At 35.5% G+C, this 23,629-nt stretch overlaps 1 protein-coding gene across 1 annotated transcript in view; it reads right to left on the bottom strand.

The window, feature by feature from the left end:
- Positions 1-1,064: 1,064 nt before the first annotated feature.
- The window catches only part of FRMPD2 (FERM and PDZ domain containing 2), a 55,001-nt gene continuing 32,436 nt past the window's right edge, over positions 1,065-23,629 (bottom strand). Inside the window, 17 exon segments of the mRNA XM_031554433.1 lie at positions 1,065-3,080; positions 3,927-3,989; positions 4,280-4,495; positions 5,793-6,127; positions 6,754-6,844; positions 8,442-8,590; positions 10,970-11,085; positions 12,603-12,688; positions 14,820-14,899; positions 16,109-16,280; positions 16,487-16,648; positions 18,184-18,248; positions 18,661-18,747; positions 19,991-20,028; positions 20,951-21,161; positions 22,233-22,407; positions 23,033-23,191. Coding sequence (XP_031410293.1) covers positions 3,009-3,080; positions 3,927-3,989; positions 4,280-4,495; positions 5,793-6,127; positions 6,754-6,844; positions 8,442-8,590; positions 10,970-11,085; positions 12,603-12,688; positions 14,820-14,899; positions 16,109-16,280; positions 16,487-16,648; positions 18,184-18,248; positions 18,661-18,747; positions 19,991-20,028; positions 20,951-21,161; positions 22,233-22,407; positions 23,033-23,191 — 2,277 coding nt within the window. The 3' untranslated portion in view covers positions 1,065-3,008.

Genomic DNA, 23,629 nt, shown 5'->3' on the forward strand with positions numbered 1-23,629 from the left:
TGGGGAGCTTGACCTAGGAGGAGGTGTCCCTTCCCATGGCAGGGGATTGGAACTGGATGCTCTTTAAGGTCCTTTCTAACCCAAGCCCTTCTATGATTCTATGATAGATGCCAGCGCGTGTAAATAAAGGATTTCTCCACATAAAAATCTCTGTAGATATAAATACATTTCTGAAAGAAAAAGTAGTTCTCCCGTATTTCTCCAAGTATAAAACAAAGTTCAGTCTGAGTAAGTAACCATAGTGTCTGGTTAAAAGCACTGAATTGTTATATTCCTACAAGATAAGAACATAACATATGGCCAGATGTCTCAGTTGTCAAGTTTTGGTTTAACCCAACAGGTAGCTAAGCATCATACATTCATTCACTCAGTCCCCCTCCCATTGGGATGGGGGGAAGAGAAGAAAAAGAAAAAAGAACTCAGCAATTGATATAGAACTATTTACTAAGACAGAAAGGGAAGAGAAACGAAAAGGTAATGATAATCATATATATAAATACAAAACATGTGATGCACAATCAATTGCTTACCACTCACCAACTGATCCCCAGCTAGTCTCTGCCAGTGGCTGTCTGCCCAGCCAAGTCCCCAGCGTTTTTCATGTTTTTCCCCATGATGTCAGATGGTATGGAATATCCCTTTGACTGTTTTATGTCAACTGTCCTGGTTCTGTGCTCTCCCAGGTCCTCATGCCACGTCAGCCCCCCTCACTGGCAGAATAGAACAAGAAGCTGAGAAGCAGAAATGCCCTTTGTTCTGTATAGTGCTACTCAGCAACAACTAAAACATCACTGTTTTATTAACATTTTTTTCCTCCTGAAGACAAAACATAATGTCATGCCAGACACTATGAAGGAAAAATCAGCTCTGTCTCAGCTGAAAAGGTTAGCAGTCTCTGTCTTAGGGGAACATACAAGAGGGAACATCATGAGAATATCTGCCTTTACAGGAAGTTTAAATATACATCCTCATTAACAAAATATTATTATCCTACGGGTTCTTTCTGGTTAGCGGTTAATATTAAAATAGCTTTTTCATTAAAAAAAAAAAGAAATGCAATTCAGTGTTTTCAGAAATCTTTTAATATCCCTGTAAAACAGGAAACACTTCTGACAAACAGCTGCAAAGATGATGCACAAATGAGGAATAAATAGTGCCACAAAGATTGTCTTCAAAATCCAGAATCTTTGCTCTAAACCACAGAAAAAGACCCTTGCAAAAACTACAGGAATATTTTTACTGAGAAGTTCTTAAAGTTGCTGTGGTACAGAAGTGAATTGTGCATTTAGTTGCAGTGTTATCTTGCATAGAAGTAAATGTATAATAATTAAAATCAAAGTTAAAGGCCAAATAGCAAATGGAGGTAATGACGTTATGAGTAAAAATTTGGCTGATGATGCTTGACAAAATTGTGCAAATAGTCCTTTATATGCAACATAAGGAAAGTAAGTTTAGTTTGTATGGAGCCTAGAAGGCTCAAATTCAATTAATTTAAGACAAAACATAAAATTCTGCTTATACTTATACCAATATAGGTCGAGGTTTACTCCACTGGTTTAAAGCTGCTCTGGATCTGTGTCAGTATGTTTGAAATTAGCATCTGGTTCATGTCATAAATCCTATTTATATCTTCTACTGACTTCCAGCAGACCATCTGAGGGCAGAAAGCAAAAAAAAAAAGTGGCCCTGGGCCTTAATTATAAATGTACAACAGTGACTTTTTCTAAAAGTCATGCTTTTAATTTGTATTTAATTCCTCATTCTTTGTGAGACATAAACCTCTCTTTCATAATGGAAATAAACAGCTATTTTATTGTCTTATTTCTACTCAGTTTTATATTCGAATGCCTCTTAACATTTTCTGAAATCAAAGAATTTTAAAAATATGTGCAGTTCAGTTAAATAAATGCTGTTATCATTTCCCATGTTTTGAAGCTACTCTGCCAATATATATCTAGTAACACCATTTTGATATACCACCATCTAGATAACTGAAAGAGAATTATTACTGTAGAGACAGTTACAATCTTACAAACCTGAACACTATGTTTTTGCTCCAATCCAAACTCACAATAACAAAAACAGTTTTTACAAGAGAAATGAACTGTACAGAGAATTATTTACTCTTATTTAAAGCTGATTCAGCTCTTACTGAAACCAATGGGTCTTCCCATAAATGGATTCAGATTCTAGTTAAGAATGACAAGATAATTCAGTGGAGTGAAAGATCAACAGAAAGCATCAGTGGAAGATGAAATGTGTATGTGTGCCACAATACACACACAGTCTGATTTAATATTGCATCCTTTTTATGTGGATGCAGAATGGAAGAATTCTGACTCTATCTACAGCTGTTCATATTGCTAGAAATAAAATTATGCCATCCAATATTTAGAACTCTCTTCTTGCTTTTTATCTAAGGTTTAAAGGCATCCTATGTTTCTGCCTATCTCTTGCTCTAAAATGTCTAGTGATGGTGGTATAAATTCCTGTGCTGGAGTAATAACTGGAAATGGTTCTACACTGTTAAAGCAACAAAAGGCAAACAAATTGAATCCTTTCATACAAGAGCATATCTACTATACAAACACTGATTTGCAGCCCAGAAGCCAAGAATGCTGTATGTAGGAGACAACAAATCTTCCACCAACACCAGCAGAGTCTTAAATTTTTTAGTTGCCCTGTGGACAGCTAATTCTGAAGGTTACTACCTCCTTCTCACAGTTTAAAAATATTTTCCTAGCAGTTAATATGTTATTGCACAGAACATACAAGTTGTCCATGACAATTTAACAGCAGTGCTGCAGTTCTGGCTGGTTCCTTCTCCAAACTGTGAGCTGAGATTTGAATGACTTACCCAGGGCATGTTAAGCAAGGTTTTTAAACATTTTAGGAATCAGAGTAATCTATTAGAGCATGTAATATAACACTTGACATTCCTTTAAAGCAATAGCTGAGTGGTCCCTGGAGTCTGAGGAGGATAGTTACAGAGAAGAGTCACGTTGCAGTCAATAGGAATCCACTGCTTGAAGGTTCTGAAGGACTTGCAGCACAAATTCATAACAGAATAAATACTGATCCTGCACATAGAGACACCAGTGTGAAACAACTGAATACATTTGACAAAGAAACTAGATAAATAATTATAGACTGGCTGTAATGTTGTCTGTAACACCAGCAACTTTGTTACACATATATAAATATATGTATATTTAAAGGTATCCTCAATCTTATTTTTCCTTCATTAATAAAATGTTCAGGAGGTCTTTTTTATTCAGTGCAGTACTTGTAAGCATGAGCTTAAGTCTCACGAGCTCAATGGAAGTTATTTACTTGCTTAATTTTAACCATCTGCCCAATCTAAGGTATATTGGAGCATGTGCTTAAATACTTGCCTCTGAGAAGAACTTATCCTAGTCTCATCTAATTATTCATCCCACCTCCTATTTGTTCTAAATTGAGTTACCTTCATTTTGTCTTGTACTCTGTGAACTCTCCCTCAGAGTATGTTAACTCAGCAGTAGAAAGGGCAATGATAGCTTAACAATTGCAAGAATTCAACTGAAGGCTGTGCTTTTGCAGGGTAGAGTCTCACCTGTTTTGCTGGTGATTCCTCCTGTTATTTTTGCCAAAAGGACAAAAAGAGACCTGTATATGTACTACATTGACGATTTGTGAAATTCAAGTGACTCAAAGCTACACTAGAGGTCTCTTTTATGTTGGCTTTCTTTTTCCTTTCTTTATTAATTTCAGTTACTAAGACCTTCCAAATTTAGATAAAGACACACTTGCCTGGAAAACTATTATTTTCCTCACAAGGGGGCTAAGGTTATGTTTTAAACTCCAGATTGATCCAAGCATAAGGATATGTAGCAGAATTTGAAGCTTTTTGAAGTTGTAGTCTAGTTTGAATACTGAGAACTTACCTTACTCTGGATCATGCCAAACCGCTGTTCTCTCAAATCTCTCACTATGTGCTTGATGTTGAACTATTAGAAGAGAACAGTTTTTATTACGTTAATGTTGAAACTATTAAAAAAAAAATAGAATGGAAACATTTTATGATGAGAATCTGGGGTTCAGTTCTTTTACAAATAACAAATAACATGGTTATTATTTCTGTTTTTTTAAATAACAAAGCTGGGTTATTCCATGTTGTGAAGATTAATTTCTACCGGGAATTAACTGTATTCTAAGATATCTATACATTTTATTGACATCCATATCAGTAATATTTATATTTATTGTAAGATTTAACAATTATTTGTTTAGTACTTACACAGAGATCTTTTTCTATATAGCTCAGAAGAATTTCAACACAAAGCAAAACTCCACTTCTTCCTATTCCAGCACTGCAGTGAGCAACAACAGGTCCTCTCCTGTGAGCTTTCCTCATATAACAAATAAATTTTACAAGCTGCTCAGACAGTTTGGCACTACTGTGGTCTGGCCAAGTGGTAAACTGCAAATGACTTACAATTCGCCTCTCATCTGTCTGGAAAAAAAGAAAACAAAAGTGTGTATTGACCAAAAGATTAGTAATAAAGCTATATAAAACTCAGTAAAAAACAAGCAAACAAATACATGTAAATATAAATATATTTATACATATTTGTATATATTTATACATTTATATACTTATACATTTATACATATATAAATGAGGAAATAGTATTTTCTTTTTCCTTATTGTTTCTTATGTCAATACTAAATGAAAAAAGGTATATAATTGTTCCACGCTGGTAAAAACATCTGTTGTAAAGATCCAAGTCCAACCAATAATCGTCCTGTAAAATGATTGTTTATGCAACTAACAATCTTAAAAACAAAAGAATCAAGGAACTTTAAGGACTGAAGCCTTCCAAAGTCCCAGTTAGCATAGCAATGGATTTCTATTGACTGTAAGCTGAATGTAAAAACGTATCTAGATTTTTGCCATTGGAATAATTTGAATTAATGTCTGTGATTTCTACTGAAGTAAACTGGTGATTTACCTTAGTAATTTGATACTGGTACAAAACAAATGTAGTAAAAATAAAAAATTCATTAAAATCAGGTAAGAGCCCAATCACATACAATGGTCAATCTTCCCATCATCTTTTGGACAGACCTTATCAGACACTTTGCTGTCTTTCACACAGTAACATGAGGTGAGATTTTTCATCATATAAATAGTTTTATTAACAGAAACAGACACCAAGTTAGTCTGTCTAATTTTTCTTTAATTATTCCATCAACCAATTTGTCCTGCAGAAATTTCAGCAAAGTTTTATTTAATATGGAGGCAAGACTGATGGACTTGTCCTAGTTTCAATGTTCTTACAATTAGGTTCTAAATTTATTGTATCTTCAAAAATGTCCTGTTAGATTGGTAGTTTCATGTCTTCTCATGAAATAAAGAAATTATCATTCTTTCTAAATTTTAAGATGAAAACCAACTTCTTTTCATCCTTCCTTGTACCCACTGTTACAGAACATAAATGGCAGTCCTTATGATCTGATTTGATAAGAACATTAAGAAATTCTGCAAAAAACACAGCAACTCTGTGAATATTAAAGGACTAATTATTGGACATTCTTGTCCAAATGTTTATAATATTGGATCCACTCTTTGTGCAATAAGCAATGAGGCAGTATTTCATTTATCTTAATTTCCTGTTTGTCAGACATTCCTAAGAACATGATGTTAGAGAACAGATGTTAGAGAAGAAACAAATAATGCCAGTATTTATTCATTTAAGATATCCAATCAATTTCTTCACATATGAAAATGTTAATTAAACTCAACTTACCTGTTTGTTGATAATTTCTATTATTCTAATTACGAAGTATTCCAGAATCTGGTAACTGTCCAGCCTGAGATGAAAATTAGCCAGATCTATGGAGTCATGTGGAGGTTCAGGCCAGTATCGATGACTTTTTACTTTTCCTAGCTCCACTTCTTTTGTCATCATGGCAATCAGATCTGATTCACTCTCCCAAACCATCTGCCAGAAATCAGCTATAGTAGAAGGCAGAGGCCCTTGAGTTATAATATAGAAGTGTTCCTCTTCTCCAACTTTCATTCTGATATAACTTGCGTTAATGTAGCCGTTGTTTTCTCCCAGGGGAACTCGTGTCTTATCATCTGGACAGAAACAGAAAGTTGCTGTTGCAGCTGTAGATCTGAAATGGAGCTCTGTCACATCTAGCATCTAGGAGATGGGGAACCTCAGCCTCTAACAACAAAGTATGCTTTTACTTTTAGATCCCATTTGGCAGGCTGCTCTAACATTAATCACTGCTAATCAGAATTCTGACTCAGATAAGAGATGAGCAACTGAAATATCTAGTTGGCTATTATGTTTTCAAATATTTCTAAAATGAACTTGTATCTTTTCAAGAACTAGATATCTCTGTGATTTCCATTGAGCTTTTCAGAATTCTGCTATGTCAAAAGCTGTAGATTTAAAGAACTGCTAGTATAGTACAAAATACACTAGTCCACAGAAATGTACTAGATTAGTATATGACAGAATGAAGGGAGCACCAAGATAGTTGCCTCCCTACCAGACCAAGTCCTCCCTTGCTGAGGATGATACTTAGAAATTACTTACTGCAAAAAGCAGACAACCCTATATGAACTTCACACTCTAGGAAAAATCTCAACAAAATTCATTTTTAGTAGAATTTTCTATGACAAAAGAATGTGGTGGGCTTTGCCTCCTAACCCCAGTGTTATAGCTGTATCTTCTTATTGCTGTGCATACTTACATGGAAGAATGTCTTGATATCTGTTTTTATCCTGGTTTTCTGGTGCTTTGCCGGTTCTGCAGTCATCTATTGGCTTCACATGTTCCAAAGCCTGTATCAAAAAGAAACAGTCGCACAGTCTTCATGTCCTTCATGAAAAACTACTGATTTGACCCAAGACAGACTTCTTAAATAAGAGAATCAGCCCATTTTTCCTTTAACTTCTAGGCACAGTTCAAATTGCTTAGTAGTTTCTTCATTACGCAGAAATTTTCCGGAGATTTTGAATGAGATTTCCAACCCATATCCTCAGCACCTTTAATTACAGATCCCTTTTGTATATTGTTTAAAATAGATGTTTGGAATAGTGTCTTGGCCAAATAATCATTATTCAAAGGTGAATGGAGAATAAACTTTAGCATTGTTAGAAGGTTATGAATGTCAGTGAATAATTTTCAATTACAGAGAAAGGGATGGATACAGGGAACAACATCAATGATATTAAGTGGAAATCATAATCCTAAGAACTTCATAGCAGATTTAGGGTAACACAGTGCAGTTTGGCCAGGAAGCAAGGAGGTGAAAATTAATTTCATTTACGGTTTTGAATTACTTTCACTTTCCTTTATTCTTCTACCTCTTTGATTTGCATTGTGCAATGCTTGGCCTTCACAGTAGGCCACTCTATGGACTGAAATACATTCGATAGTTTTTCAAGATCTTCATCAGTTACTACAGCTTTTCTCAAATAAAATATCCATTGACTTTGGTAACCAGTACTTTTCCTGTTAGATCTTTCTGCTTTGTGAGCAAATGCATGAATTGGCTCATATCATGCTATGCCTACCTCAATAATGGAACGGAATTAGTGAAAATGCATACACGTCCTTGAGCTTTTGGTGAAAGTCAACAAATCCTATACACATGAGTCTATGTGATTTTCTACCCAGAAAATGGGATGTGAAGGCAAGCTGAAGAAACTGATAGCATTGTGATTACTATGGAAAACTGGTAATAATCTATGTCACTGATGATGAGTACATTATTTAACAAAAATTCCAGGACTACATTAAAGAACTATGGAATAATCTTTAGAAATTTGCTAATAACCTCCAGTATTAATGCTCCATATACTGAAATGCATTCATAATTTTATATTTTTTTCATAATTTATGTCATCAGATGTAATTGCATGCTTTTATTATCTATTTATATTATTTTTATTTTACTTTCACGAAGTCCCTGACCTCAATAGCATTTCGTGGCAATGATTTCCACGGATCACTGAAGCATTGTGGTAAACATTTTCCTTTCACTGTCTAGCAGTTTGGATTTCTTGCTTTAATCTAGTGCCTAGAAGGGTTCTTAGGCACCTATTCAGCAGAGCTGAGGGAGCAATAGAAAGAGGTAGATCTACAGTAAACTGATTTGTGTTGTATTTCTGTGTATTACTTGTTTTTAATTCCACATGGGTGAGATCTTTGGACAGGAAATATTGTAAGTAAGCCTGGCCTGTGTGGAAAGAGGGAGATACAAATACTGCAACATGACTCAAAAAGCAGGGCAGAAGCCCTATCCTAGCTGGAACAATCCTCTGAGAAAGCGGAGTCAGTGAAGATACAACTGAATCTCCCATAAACTATGTTGAAGGCTTCTAAAAGTCACTTTCTTAGTTCTGCTAAAGATCTTAATAATGAATTACACTTTACCATGAACTCTTTCAAGACCTCTTGATTTTCAATCCGTGACTTAAGGCCCTGAACAAAATGTCTGATGCCAGTCCTTGGACATACTCTGGTTGGTGATGATTTAAAGTTAATTAAATGAGTCAGTTCATCTTCAGAAACAAAGGTTCTGCCTGCACATAGCAAAAAGAGAAAAAAGAAGTTTTTAATGATTATTGAACATAGCATAAAGTTTTGGATTTAAAAACCAGGGGACTGCAGAATTTGGGTACACTTCAGTGTTTATACTGTGGAAGTGAACCGTATTTTTGGCTGACTTCACAGTAGAAAGAAGACTCACTCAATATCATGGATACAACCAGCATGGAGTTTGGAAGCATATCCAATTATTTAAAATTCTTGCTTTCTACAACTTCTAAATACAGTCTGTTATGAATAAATCATTCTTGCAGAATTATAGACTTTAGCAGTAGTTTATATTGATATAGGAGACTTCGGCCACATCACAGGAAATCATGTTTCCAGGAATTTCCTGAAAATTAGTACTACCACACTCTTCATCTTACTTCACACTCTCCTTCCATAACAAGATGTGAAGTGTCTCTGATGCACCAAAACCAAGGATCAGTTTTACTAATTAGCTATACTTTCTGTAGTATATTTTCTTATACAAAACTTAGATTAAGAAGATGGTAGATAAACATTAAATCTCCAGAAATATCACTATTCTACTACAGCAATTGAAAAAGGAGGCATATCAGTAATTTCTGTTACCTCCATAGAATAAAAGAAGTAGTTTTTTTTTGGTGAAAAAAAAAAATGGTAGTTTGAAGTAGCGAAGCTATAGAATTTGTCCTTACAAGCAGAGGCTTCTGTTGGTAATGAATAACATGCCAACTGACTTGAGATAACTTGATGATCTGTTCCCTAGCTTTGTTGTAGGCTGAAGACTGGGAGCAGTGTTCTCTTATCTTTTGTTGCAAGATGTCTTTGCTAGCTTTAACCAATCCCAATGAAAAATTGCAGCACATGTTCACCTTTTGTCTTGGTTTATAACTGGCACCTTCCTTACCTGAACTTCTAAGATTTTCTGCTCTCTAACCCTAATAGATGCAACGGTGATTCTGTTAACATTTTAGTTCAGAGTGCCAGTGAACACGAATACCCCACTCCAGAGAGATTTGTTCCTCATACAGCTCTCTTTCTTTTGCCATTTATTCATCGGAGTTGGAATTTTGGGTCATAGCAGAAGGGAATCGCCAGCTTTTATACCATAATTATACAGTTTGAGTCCAAGCCTGACTCCCTATGGATTCGCATACCTATAATATATCAAGGATTCTATCCCATGTGTACTTCCACTCCTGAATAAGGTGCCTTATTAGAGGACTTCAATCAAATTGTAAGTTGATTACTTACATGTGACCAAAGCTTAAAAATAGCATATGTTGACATAAAAATGTTGATTGCTGTGCTGTTTTTAAGTAGTGAACTTTTCTTGTAATTAAGAAAAGAAGTCCTCAGTATTTTGAACAAGGAAATGACTTTAACAAATCATGAAAGCCTAGTGAGAAGAGTTTGAGAGTCCTATGGACGCCTTTCTGCAGCTGTAGATCCAGGTACACAGACCTTAATACACTGTAAGTGTTAATTCAGCAAAATTTTTTAGTTTGGGGGGAAAAGAGGAGAATGATATCAAGCATCTACTACATTCAGTGATAATAACCACATTTTTCAGCATGTTGCTGAAATTTTTAGTAATTCTCAAAGCCTTCTTTGCATTGCTTTTCACATATGAGAAAAGCCTACTTCAAGATCTAGATGGTTTACTGTATCTCTTACAAGATCATCCATCCATTTTTATTTTATTAATTTTAGTACAAACTAAGAATTTTAAGTTTTCATTTATGCACTGGGAAATTCACATAAGGTCAGAACCAAACTGCAATGCTCATATATTTTATTCTGACACTGAGCCAATTATTTGCCATTTATTTGCATGATGAGCTATTTGAACAGATGTCATTTTGTTTCTGAAATTAATTCAACATCTTACTTTTCCTCTTACTTGCTCAGACTGTGCACCTAATCAAGTATAATCAAGGTATTTAGATATTTTCCTTTTGTGGAAGGATACTATATAGAACACAACAACAACAACAACAAAACGGCAAAGCAAAAATTCTAAGTTGCCCATCCTTTTTAAACTGGAGCTCCAAAGCAGAGATGCTCAAAGTGGTAGCAAATGGATGGTGGCCAGTAGAGCTGTTCCCACTATGCGTAGTTAACTAAGCTCAGCCTCATGTTCCTTCCTTCTAGCAAATCTCCAAAAGAGTTGAAGAACTCCTAACGTTGGCCATTTTCATATGGATATGGTGAAGATTTCATGCTTTTCTATGTATCAGAGGCAAAAATTGTGACTGAGTCATCTGGCCTTCAAGACATAAAGGGGAAATTCTTAGCTTGTGTACATGGGAGTAGCGTTGATCTCACTGTAGTTATGTGGAGTAGCTGGCCTATTACAATAAAGAAACAAGAGCATTTCTGGTTACTTCTAGGTAGAATGGAAGTCCTGTGGGACATATCATCATCTTCATTGTTCCAGCTGTCTGACTCAGACTGCTGACTTTCTCTTCTGCAGCCTTCATATCCTGCGTATTTCTGTGATCTGTAAAACAGCATTAGTTGAGTGGTTTTATGGAAGCGGCTGAAGTTATGGTCATCTGGACCATGCAAAAACTTTGCTTTTAATCTATTTTCAGTTACTTTTAATTTTCTTGAGTGACTATTTTCAAGAATCACAACGACTTCTGAAGAACATGAATACAAGGATTAATGATATTATTTTGTCTGGACGAACAGGGACAGATGATTTGTATCAAAAGCTGCCAGAAAATAAAGTTTGTTACAGACAGTTTTTCATGAATGACACATTTCTTGAATTGTTAGGCAATCATAGATAGGTGGGCTTACTTCCAGGTTTCTAAAAATATTATAAAATAGAGAATTTTAGAATGCTTAAATATGTATAGCTAGATAATATATCTACAATCCAGAATGTAGCAATAATATGTGCAGAATGAGTTAAATATTCATGTAATGGCTAACTCCATCCCCCTGCAGATCTGCCATTTAACTATTTGAGTAGGCTTAAGCATACTGGATAGGATAATGTGTGATCATAATACATAATATAATAAATAGGAAAAGGTACTGTTAAGAGGGGGAACAAGATAATAAATTAAGTAGCAAAGATCAGTGATCATTTCAGGCACTATATTTTCAAGTTAGACAAAGCTTTTGCAAGCATAAAATAGGACTACCAGAAAGTACCCATAATAAAGAGATACAGGTTAAAGGACAAGGGCCAGAAAACTAGTCCATTTGCAAAACAACCAGAAAAAAAGACAAATGTTATCCTTATATGTGATAACTTTGTATTAGCTATAGATACATTTGCACATCTTGCAAGATAATCTAATAATAATCACACCTGATTACCTGCTATCCTGAAAGATAATATTATATTAGTGACAAGATAATAGCAAGTAGCACTGAGCTTGTATTCACATGGATATTCTCACTTGCAGATACTCTCAAAGATTCTTTCAAGAATTTTGTCCTTTAAAGACTGGCCAGCTTCCAAAATTTTAAGTTTTAAATGCTTTTAAATTTCAAATGCCTATTACTTTCTACATCTGAATGGGTTATAAAAATGATAAATAAAATAATTATATTTCATATATTCTGTATCTTTGTCATAAACAAAACTGCCCCTCTTTTATCAAAGCTACATTAATCTTTGATTTCCTGTTCTTTACATTTGAGGTAAAATTCTACTCTTCCTGTACTGCATACCCACATATTTTCTTAGGAGTAACATCCTCAAATTCTCTTGATTCTAAAATGTCTGGAAGTAAACACCTATGTCAGTACAGCCTTAGGCTTGTCTGCACGAGCTGCATTTATACCTAGAAACTTCTGTTGCATTTGTTCTAATAGCTGTGTGGAAACTGTTTAGCCACTCATATTACTGCATTTGCTGCAGTAATGCAGTAATAGCTGCATTTCAATATAACTGTGTTCAAATAATTTGGGACATGAGTATACAGAAGATCTGGAAATATAAGAATAAATTATTGATGCTGATTATTTTAATAATTTTATCATATTTGAGAGACTTACACATCTGAAGTGTTACTGATGATACCCTGATAATCTTGTCCAACCATCTGACCTTGCAGAGAGGAACAGTGTGTACTTTCTGGACCCTGTAGTTATAAGATAAGAAATAGCTGTGAAAAATCAGTACAAAGAAACATCAATCAGTACAAAATAATAATAATAATAATAAAACTATCAAGAATATGTTTACTTTAGTCAATATTTTCTCTCATAACTAATAAACACATGTTTTATACTCAAGAAGGAAATTGAAAATAGTTTCCAGCTTCAGGAAAAAGTATCTGTGACTTTGACTTAGCACTGTGGTGTCTACTCAAATGAATAAGTACATCAGTTGTATGTGTGAGCTTCATAAAAATGCAGTGTTCAGAAGTCCCTACAATCTACTCTGAGTGGCTGAACTTTGAAAATATGAGATTTCTGATCTCACAAAGAAAGCTCAGTCAAAAGAGTTGTGAGTCCCACTCAGCTCTTCACCTCCCAACTCTTGGCAACAAAAAAGCAGCACTGTTTTAGCAGGAATTTCTGGTACTAATTTCCTTTTTGTTTTTAATCTCTGACACAACAAGGCCAGATGTTAGAAATAGAGTGCATCTGCTCTACTGAGAAAGCTCTCAACTAATGGAGGGCATATCCTTAATCAACCTCCAGATGGAATAGAAGCAATAGCACTAGTTGCTGTTTTTCAGGCCTCGAGGATGATAACTAGGTCCTGCACTTTTAAATAATAATACAGAACATCTTCCTTCAGTATGTGGAAGTGGCTCCTTCTGAGTTGCAGCACTTGACAGTTAATTATATAAATTTTAATTTAGAGTGACATTTCTTCATCTTCTATTCCTGTTTAATATTCCATTCAGAAACCACCCTGGCGTATAATGTAGTATAAACTACCAGATGCCTTACAGAATCTTAATAGTGGCTGCCACTCCTACCTTTTATTTATTTTTATGTTTTTACATTTATGCTTGTATTTTCCCATAAGAATTGGGGAATTCATGGCCTTATATTTAACCATGAATTAACTTATTCCGTTTTTTCAACTATTGGCTATACTGATTAGAGAATGTTATATGGATATTTGTCTTATTTTTGCCAAGAAAAAGTATTTTTTATTGTTTTTGTTAGTTAGTTTTGTTGGTTGGTTTATTTTGTAGTTTGTCTTTTTCAAACCCTAGAACTTAGGAGTAGGTGGCAGCTATGCCCTATAAAGTATAGTTTCTATTCATGGGAGACCATTAAAGGCAGGCTGGAAAGGGTTAAGAAGAGAGCTAATGGAATGAACTCAGCAGAAAAGTTTAGCATGAAATAAAAGTTAGGCATTTATAGACTAGACTTAACTACAAGCTTAAAACCGTAAGTGTGCACTAATACATTGCTAACTCAGGTTAATAAGGGACCTGTACCCTTAGTAGCATCTTGTACCTCTGATTAATATCATTCCCTTGGCATATTTCTTCATTATATCACAGACCTGACCTTGTTTTCATATTACATTTCACCAATCTTCAACAATGTATTCCCAACATCCATTCCAGCAATGTACTCGAAGCTTTCTGAAATTCCATTCAAGATTTTCTTAGCTTATTCAGTTCAAGGATTTCTCCCTTTTTTTTATATATACTTTGATTATATTGGATGAGGCAAGCTTTGGAAGGTTGTTTTTTGTTTGTTAGTTTGTTTGTTTATTTGCTCTGGAGGATAAAAAAACTAAGTTTATCACATTTTTGGAGACAGGTTTTATAGTCGTAAAACTCAAAAATGACAGATGTTGTAAAATTTAATGCAGGTAGTCTCTGCATGACTTATTAGGATTCAAAACCAAAACCATGTCTGAAGAAATTTGGGGCCCTGGAATTAGCAGATACTGATGAACAGCAAACTTTCAAAGCATATTTTTAAAATATTGGAAGAATGGAAAAATTAGTAAATAATTTATTCCAATATTATAAACTTCCAGATCTAGACTTGTTTATGCAACCTTCCTTTCACCACCTCTCTTTAGCATATGTAGTATGCTTTTATCATATACCTTTAGCTCAGTGGTATCCACTGATTTATTCCAATATTAGAGGTGCTGGTGACTGCAGCACACTTGGTTCATGTTAATCTTTTTCATTAACAATGTGTGGTTCTTGCCAGCATTGCACCAAACCCGTTTTGTTTACAAACGAGTACATTGCCTGATAACTTCTACAAGCCCAATTCAGACTTCACCTTGCTGCACATCCAGTTGGATTCTTCCTTCAAAGTGAAAACAGATTGAGCTTCTAGACTTCTCTCAACACTGCGGTCATCTGAATACCAGAAAAAAAAATTAACTAGCCTAAAATGTGAAAATATAGATCCATTCCTTCAGTAGCACCCACACCAGATGACTTTGGTTTTGGAAGAGGCACTTGAGATATGTTGCCCCAAGCTAGCACAAAATATCCTTTTTTTCTAGATGATCTCATAGGGGTAAAAGCAGCATAAATTCCATATATAACCACTGAAGAAGTCAGAATAACTCAGGTGACCAGAAGATACTGAAGTATACCCACTATCAGTAGGAGTTGTAAAAAACCTACAACGGAATTGATAACCTTCCCTAACTCAGTCCATTCCTTTACAGCACTAAATAGACAAACGTCATAGATTTATTATGATGATAGTTCTTACATAATACCCCTGTGTTTTACCGGTCCAGGGAAAAGAGTTTAAACTTCACAGTAACAGTCTAATTCACAAATGTCACATGAGATCCAACGCACATCTCCACAGCCAGTTCCTTGAATTTGAAGAACTGGACAAAAGTCTATTCTTACTGAAGTGAATGGGAATATTTCCACAGCCACTAACATGGCTAAAACTTTAATCACTCTTTTTATATCTGGATGACCTTCCCATTTTGGCATCATTTACCCTCAAAATCAAACTAGAACTGAGATGGGACAGTGAACATCCTCTTTTTACACCTGAGCTGAGCACAGTTCTGTCATCCTCACATAGAGAGTCTTTGAGACACCAGTAATATAATATTGGTAGACTATTCAATTTCAACGTGCTGGGAAAGAAATAGGAAATTTTAAGTAATACACTCCCTTTATTTACTTCAGATTCATCAAGATAACTATGAATAACCATACCTTTTCCAGTATCTTCTGACAGTCCCTGTCTGGCTGTCCCAGAGACCTCAGCTGCTCAGGATATACAGCACCTTCTCTCCAGCTACAAACCTACCATTATTTGCATAAAACTGGCAAAAATCAGCACGCACCAGAAACCATCATAAATATAAGCTGAGTTTACACATTTCTGAGGGTCTTGAGCATCATTCCTTATGTTCTTATGTCTTGGAGAGCTTATCCAGAGCTGAAAGAACTTTTTTGTGTCTATGGCTATGAATCAGGAGTAACAGTAAAGTTATTGGTAAAGTTATTCAATTGTTTTGCCAATAGAAAAATTGAGTCTGGACATCACATAATCTCACTTTTAATATGTACTTAATGGACTTAGCTGCTTACCAGGCTCTGTGTTTATGTTTGGAGGGGAAGGTATACTGTTTCTCTGGTTGCTTGAGTAAGCCCAACGTGAAGCTACGCTTCGGCAGACAGTGAGCTGAACAGTGCCTTGAGCCTTGCGCAGCAAATCTATAACTGTTTGGCGTGGTAGACCAGACACTAAAGTCTCATTTACCTGAAAAATACACAATAAGTAATTCCAGATTTATTTAACGAAAAGCTTTTTTAACACATATCCCAGCACCGAGTACATTTTATACATCTTCCCTGCAACTCATGAGTCCTCTCTCCCTTCTGCATTAGTAACTTCCTTGATCTCCCTCTCTTTGCATCTCTATACCATGAGTGTGCACCACCAAAATGACGAAAAGCAAACCCTACCTTAAGTAAGATGTCACCAACTTGAAGCCTCCCATCTAGATCTGCAATACTGTCTGGGCTGATGGCTTTTATTAGGATAGCTCTGCCATTTCTGCCGCCGACCAGTGCAAATCCTAGGCTTCCATTTTCTGCTTTTTCCAATTCTATCTTAATAATGAAGTCCTATAATACAAAATGACACAGTCAAAGGTGGAGTTTATTCAGGGCTCTTTTTTCATATTCATTTTTAATATGAAAGAATTATATTGTGCTTTACAGTCCTTTGTGGCTGATGTAAATTGTGGGATATATCCTTGTCTTGCATGGGTACATAGAGCTTCCACTGACTTATAGCACCTACAAGTACGTATCAGAATGAAAGTAGTGCATCCTTGTTTTCATAAGCTCTTTTAATAATAGCCAGAGAGTAAAATGATCTCATAAAAGTAAGGAAACATGTACTTATGTAACCCTTTTATAATACATCAAATACATCACCTTCATTGACAAGCCAGTCACTTTTATCTCAAATGTGATGCTAACTCAGTATGTACTCCATTCTTCTATTGTTCTGTAATGCAAGTCTTAACCTTGCAGCCCCAATGTACCTCTCTGTTTGGCTTTAGCACGTCATTCACTTTTATAATCATCAGCCTTTTTAGGGTCAAGCATTATGTCAGAAAGAGCAGCAACCTAGAAATGGTTATGATTTGCAGCATGACTGGTTCCAGTGATGTATGTATCATGCTCAGAAATTATTTTAGTGAGTTGAACAGACAAGCTATCATGGATTAAATGGTGTGGAAGAAGCAGTAATAGAGATGACTTAATCAAAACCAGAAAATTGTTCCAATTTTTCTGCCAGGTTGGAGTCTAATTTTAACAAGAGACAGCCATTTCTTGTAAACTCCAGCCAAGAGAAAATGAATAAATCTATTTTCATGAAATATCAGTCCCAAAGTGGGCAATTCCAAGTAACATTACTTTCCACATATTTGCGCAAACAAAAGCAATGTTTGCACTTGTAAGACTTTTGAAGCATTGTATGCTGAACATGGAAATTGATTTTTTCCCCTCACTGAACATACCTATGTATTTTGGGAATTTATTATTTCAAAAATACCATTACTCTCACTAGCTATTGTAAATCCTAACAACTCTGATATATGTCAACACTGAAAATACTCCAAAGATTTGGAGTAATTTTACCCTCTTTTCAGATTCAGTATTTCATACTGAAACATGAATCTCAAGTTTCAACAAATGTTTTGATTTGTTGTGGGAAATACTTCCTCATTACTTTCATATTTATTTTTCCCAGAATCTTATACTGTGACATTCTAACTCTCTTCCCTGCACAACTTTCTTTCTAAGCTAGGAATTAATCTTGGAAGCTATTAAGAGTATGATGAAGACCTAATGGAGGGGCTACATCCTGTGGATCTTGGTTTTATTATCAAGATGTTAAGGTAGTAATACAATATAGAAAACCAGCAAGAGAAGGGCCTAACAGCAGGACGTGCTGAGTGCACAGAGCACAGTGCATGCTGATGCAGTCCAACACTTCACGGTATGCTCTCCAGACCAACTGTGTTCACATTTTAAGAGAAACTGGGGATGAAGTAAATACAATAGATGCCACTATTGAAAAAAATCTCAGTCACTATAGCACACTTTACTTGATGGAAAACCTCATGCTTGATAAAATTGCCCCTTACCTTACATTCTGGAGAATTGGGAGTGCTTTGCTGAGCTTCACAATTTGTTTCCTTCAAATGTTTCTCTGTGAAAAAGCAAGACAGTTTTCACCACTGAAATATGGTTCTGTGGTATAACTCAATATGATAGAGACATAATAAAACATTTCATATTTGATGTGTAAAATTTCCTCCAGGTTTATGCACGTTGCTTTTTTTATCGTGCTCCTGAACTGAGCATTTTGCCTACGATCCATGTGAACCTTTTGCCTCCCAGAGGGCAGTTTCCAAAACAAGCTTTAGGAGCTGCATGTTACATGATCAGAGACACCAGCTGGAAAACAGATGATGTACTTGCATTCTCTGAGACTCTGAGGGATACAGAATTGCTTACTAAGAATTAATCTTTCCCTGGTATTTCCAGTACCACCTACCAGTTTCATTTAAAGAGAGGACTCAACGTTTTATAAACTCTACCAGAAAAGTCAAGTTCCTTACCGTGTTGACTTAGTAGATGCTGCTCTTGGGAATTCAGGTTTTCATTTGAGAGACAAGTATCGTCTTTCTCTGTCTCAGCAGGCAGCCCTAAAAGCATACACAGAGGTTTGTTCTAACAGGCCTCCCACTCGGCTTCATGTACGCAAGAGAATGTAAACTCTGTTCTTAGATCATGAAACAAAGCATCAATATCCAATATTGATGCCGTATGAGGCAGTATGAGACAGTTATTACTGCATGATTAAGTTTACTGAGTTGCACAGTGATACAAATAATAGTTTCCTGAGCTGCAAAAGTATTACATCTCATTTGTTGCTATTTTTAAAATGATAACAAGAACTGGAGATCAGAGTGAGTCATTCCAGACATGTGGCAGTGCTCAGACAGAGGATTAAGGAGGTTCTATCACTGTCTGCAGAGCTGTCTGTGCAAGAAGACAATGATTTGGCTTTGATTTCCACCCTGCCCTGACCTCCACTTTTGAGTTTTGCTTTGTCATGTATAGGTAATCTCATTTGTCTTCCAGAAAATTCTCTTAAGGTATGAATTATATAACATAACATGTTCTGCTGTTTGTTTGTGTTTTTTAATTCCGTGTTGCATTTGCCATTTCAGTATGCATTTTTATAACTAAGAGAATACATTAAATGAAGGCTTCTACCAGAGATGGTCGCAAACAGAATATCAAACAACAAATCACTGCATATTTTTGCAGTGCTTTACAAAAGTTAAGAGTCTTTTTTTCAAGGCAGAGAACCAACCCACTGTACAGTTAATAAATCTGTATCGGAGCTGGATCATAGATAAAGTATCTTGAGAAATCTCCTGGAATCTACAGATCTTAGTAGAGAAATAAAGTAGAGTAATAAGTATAGGCCCCTGATAGGCTCCTTTATTAATTAAAAAGATTGTGGTTCTGCCCATTTTTGTTATTGATATCAGTTTAAAAAGTCAGTCTAAGATGGCTAAGTTGTGGCACCATATTTAAAGCTCAAATTCTCTGGAAAACTACTGCAAAATAGATTTAATCAAACCAGAAGTTGAATATAACCACATAAAATTCCCATTAAATATTAGCAAATTAATAAAAACAAACTGACTGCACAAAATGCAAATATAGATAAAATTTAAAAATATTTTTTAAAAGAAATACACATTTTGTTTCTCTCTGTAAAGAGCTGTCCATTTCTCTTCAGATTCTTAACAGAAATACTGAATGCCAAGTTACAATCTATTAATAACTGTTTAATGCAATGAATCAATAACAAATTAATACTAAAATCAGAAGCAAATCTTGAGCTTAAATCCAAAAAACATTAGCCTTACTTACTATTTTCTTGCTCTATAGGGACCACAGGATTGCCATTTCTGGAGGCAGAAAAGTGCAATATGTGAGCCATTAAGAGCTGCATGTTTTTAAAAGCACATATGAAAGCTATTTCTGAAAAAGTCAATTTTTAAATTAAGTTGTATTTCTAAGATTTTGTTATACTTAATGGTGCTTTTCTAAAGAGCATTTATATCAGTATATAAATATACATTGTCTTTAACAACAATGAAATATTTTACTTAAATTGGTCTAAGAAAGAAGGAATATGTTATAATCTCTGTCCCAATACAAAATTGCTTCAGGGCTGGATTTCACCTGCTAGCACAATGCAAGTTAATAAAACACTGATAAATGTTTGTTGGACATCAAGATTGCTGTGATGAACTCACTGTCACTAAATCTAATTATGTAACCTCATAATTTACATATTTTGGGGTTACTGTTTGGACTGTTACTCTAAGACCTTAAGGGGCTGATTTGGTATCAGTCCAGAGCTCTGACAGATTGCAAAATAAAATAAATGTAAAGCCTGAAGAAGGGGAATTCTTAGCTGTATGTTCCTGCGTAGTCCTGGGATGAACGTTTTATCACGTACTGTGGAATAACTGCTGGAGTTTCAGCATCTTTCTTAAATATTTCGCTACTGAAAGTAACTCAGAGATTCCCATCAGAGGCAGTTAAAGGATTCACATTTGTGTTTCGGTGATGAAGTTTGAAGAGTTATGATGCATATCATTTGAGTTCACCTACATTCATATCCTCCTTTGATAGCTACAACTACAGAGAATTAAGATACCTTATGGGTGCTGTGTACCAGGCTACACCTTCGGACCTGTGAGGTACAGCATTTGTCTTGTTTGGTTTTATTGTTTGACTTGCTGATAAAAAAATTAAAAATCTGCTTTAACATTAGGACTGAAATTGAGTATGCTCAGACTCCATCTGTCTGCTCATATTTACCTTGTTGCTTTGATTTGGACATTCTGGGTGGCAGCTTCGCACACTCTTACAGCATCATCCAGGCTGATGCCCTCAGTCCACAGCCCACAGATGTACAGAATCTGATCTCGTGGCTGCAGACTGCCTTCCACACTGGCAGGAGAGCCAGGCACTATCTCTAGCACATAAATACCTTGTAGCTTGCTTCCAGCTCCTCCTGTCAGCTTCAAGCCTAGAATGATGCAGATAATAAAAAGTCTTTTGTGCCAGCATGTTTTGAATTTCATTGTCAATGAAGTGCATCCTGATGGAATATATGAGTGTCACTGAAGGATAGGCTGAACAAAACACCGATGCTATAAACAGCAGTTTTTCCCTGATAAGAGACATGCGATTAGATGTTTACAAAATATTAAAAAACTTAAACAGTGTTGTCCATCTATATTCTTCAGCTATTCCGTGGTGCTTTGTTTCAGCTAATGTCAAATATGTACTTGAATAAGACTCCCTCGTTACGAGAGTACATAAGTGCTTTGCAATGTCTTCTGTAGGGTGTGCTATCATTCCCATTTTTTAAGCAGGGAATGAAAGTGCAGGACAGATAAGGAGATACTTAACCAGTACAAAGCAATATGGTGCAATGATATTCCAGTAGTTTCCAAACAAACTAGTTTCTGAACTGGAAACAGGATGCTGTATCAAAGTAAAGATAACTATGCTATTTCCTGGGTCCACAGCTGTATCTGTGTGCAGTATACTCTGCATTCTCCAGTAATAACAAGATATTCACACTGTGAGGATTTCTTTTATTGCTTGCATTGCACAGTGTAGATAAATAAAACTTTATGTCTTTGATGAATCAAGTATTCAAGCAGAGTTTTTTTGAATGCCAGACTGTTGCCTTAACCAGTAGATCATCTTTCTCAAGCTTTTTTTCCCAAATAGAACTTTAGTCATATCAGTAGGTAGCAGACATTCATCATCTATCAACAATTTCTAGCAACTCTTTGTATTTCAATAACACAAAAATATGAGACTGAAGATATGGTAGAAACTTCAGCTGATAGTGTGATCATACAGATATAATTCTTCCAATAGCTTAATTTATCTAATAAGTTATTCTTCCCTTTATGGTTCTATTGAAAAGAAAGTTCTCCAGCCCATCGTCATGTTGATGGAGGAGAGCACAACCATATCAAGGGCACTCAGGATCATACTGATCCAAGACCACAATTGCCCTACGATTATCATATCACCACTATTATCTTTGTCTAAAATAGTATGCATAGTATTTACTACACACCTAGCTGTCCGTTGGCACCTTTTGTGAGAGTGATTTCAGGAATGTCATCTGGCCTAACAGAAGGACATGGATCGCTGCCAGCACGACCAACCACGAGGTGCAGATCAGGAGGAGAGCTCTGCAGCAAACTCAGGGCTTCATTGCATTGTAAAGATGTGACATCAATTCCATTCACCTAAATGACAAACCATAGATCTCATTGACTATCATCAAAATTTTTCCTCCACTCCAAATATTACATATGAGCTTAAATTAGTTTTCATTCTCACATCATTGCTTTGCTGTGGCACCTACTGCCTGTGAATGCGTGCAACACTTAAAAAGTTACAATTGCAGTAAGATTTGGTTTTGAACTTTTATTTTCCTGAATGTTCTGTCTTCATAAAAGTATCTTTTTTTCCTTGAAACTTGAGGTCCTGTAGCAAAAAGGAAGGAAGGCAAGTCTAATGAAATGAAGATGAACTTCAAAACAGGTTTTGTTCATACATTACACAGGACGTACGTTCTGCATCTTTTGTGCAGATTAGTGCAGTTTATATCACTTAATTAGGAAGACATTTAGTGTTTCAGCTGTGCTGCGCCACTGCTAGACGATTCTTGGGTTTTGCCTGATCATACAATCTATCCAGTCTGAAGTTTATTCTACTGAAGTCAGCAGAATTATATTTATTATATGATCCATTTGCACTTGCATGCATAAATGTGATAAACTAGGCCCTATAAAAGGAAAATTACTAAAGCTAAATGACATTGATCTGCAAATACTTTCCCCTCTGTTTAAATTCAAAGGATTAGTGTACCATAATGATTCTGTCTCCCCTTCTTAGCCTTCCATCTGACAGGGCAGGCTCATGCAAGATTTCATCAACATAAAGACAGTTGTCCACTTTGTTAAGAACCACTGAGAATCCATAACCATTGTTCTCTGACCTTGTCAAAGTCACAAAGACCTCCATTTCCTATTAAAACAAACACAAGATATGTTTGATGTAGGCTTTTCTGTTGCTTCATTAACATCTTCCATTATGTTTTATATGCAAATAGGAATCAGATGCTCAGATGGTATAAATAAGCAGCATACGTAAGGATTTCTCTGATCTGTCACTACTATTATTCCAGAATTAATTTTATTTCTTTATACCTCGTGGAGCTTCATGGTGATTGATTGACAGGGCCTAATAAGGCATGGAATGCCATCACAAACTGAAATTTTGCATTTTAAGTGTATAAAATGGCATGGAGTCCTCAGAGCTGACAAACGTTACAACAGAGTTCAGAGATTTCAGTTGCTATTGCTTTCCCACTAAAGTAAATGCTTGGATCTAAATTTTATTCTCAATGCTCTCAAATTAGTAGGAATCCAGAGCTCATTAGCATCAGCAGGAATGCAAGATGTT

This window comes from Meleagris gallopavo, chromosome 8 (genome assembly GCF_000146605.3).
Source record: "Meleagris gallopavo isolate NT-WF06-2002-E0010 breed Aviagen turkey brand Nicholas breeding stock chromosome 8, Turkey_5.1, whole genome shotgun sequence".
NCBI lineage: Eukaryota > Metazoa > Chordata > Aves > Galliformes > Phasianidae > Meleagris > Meleagris gallopavo.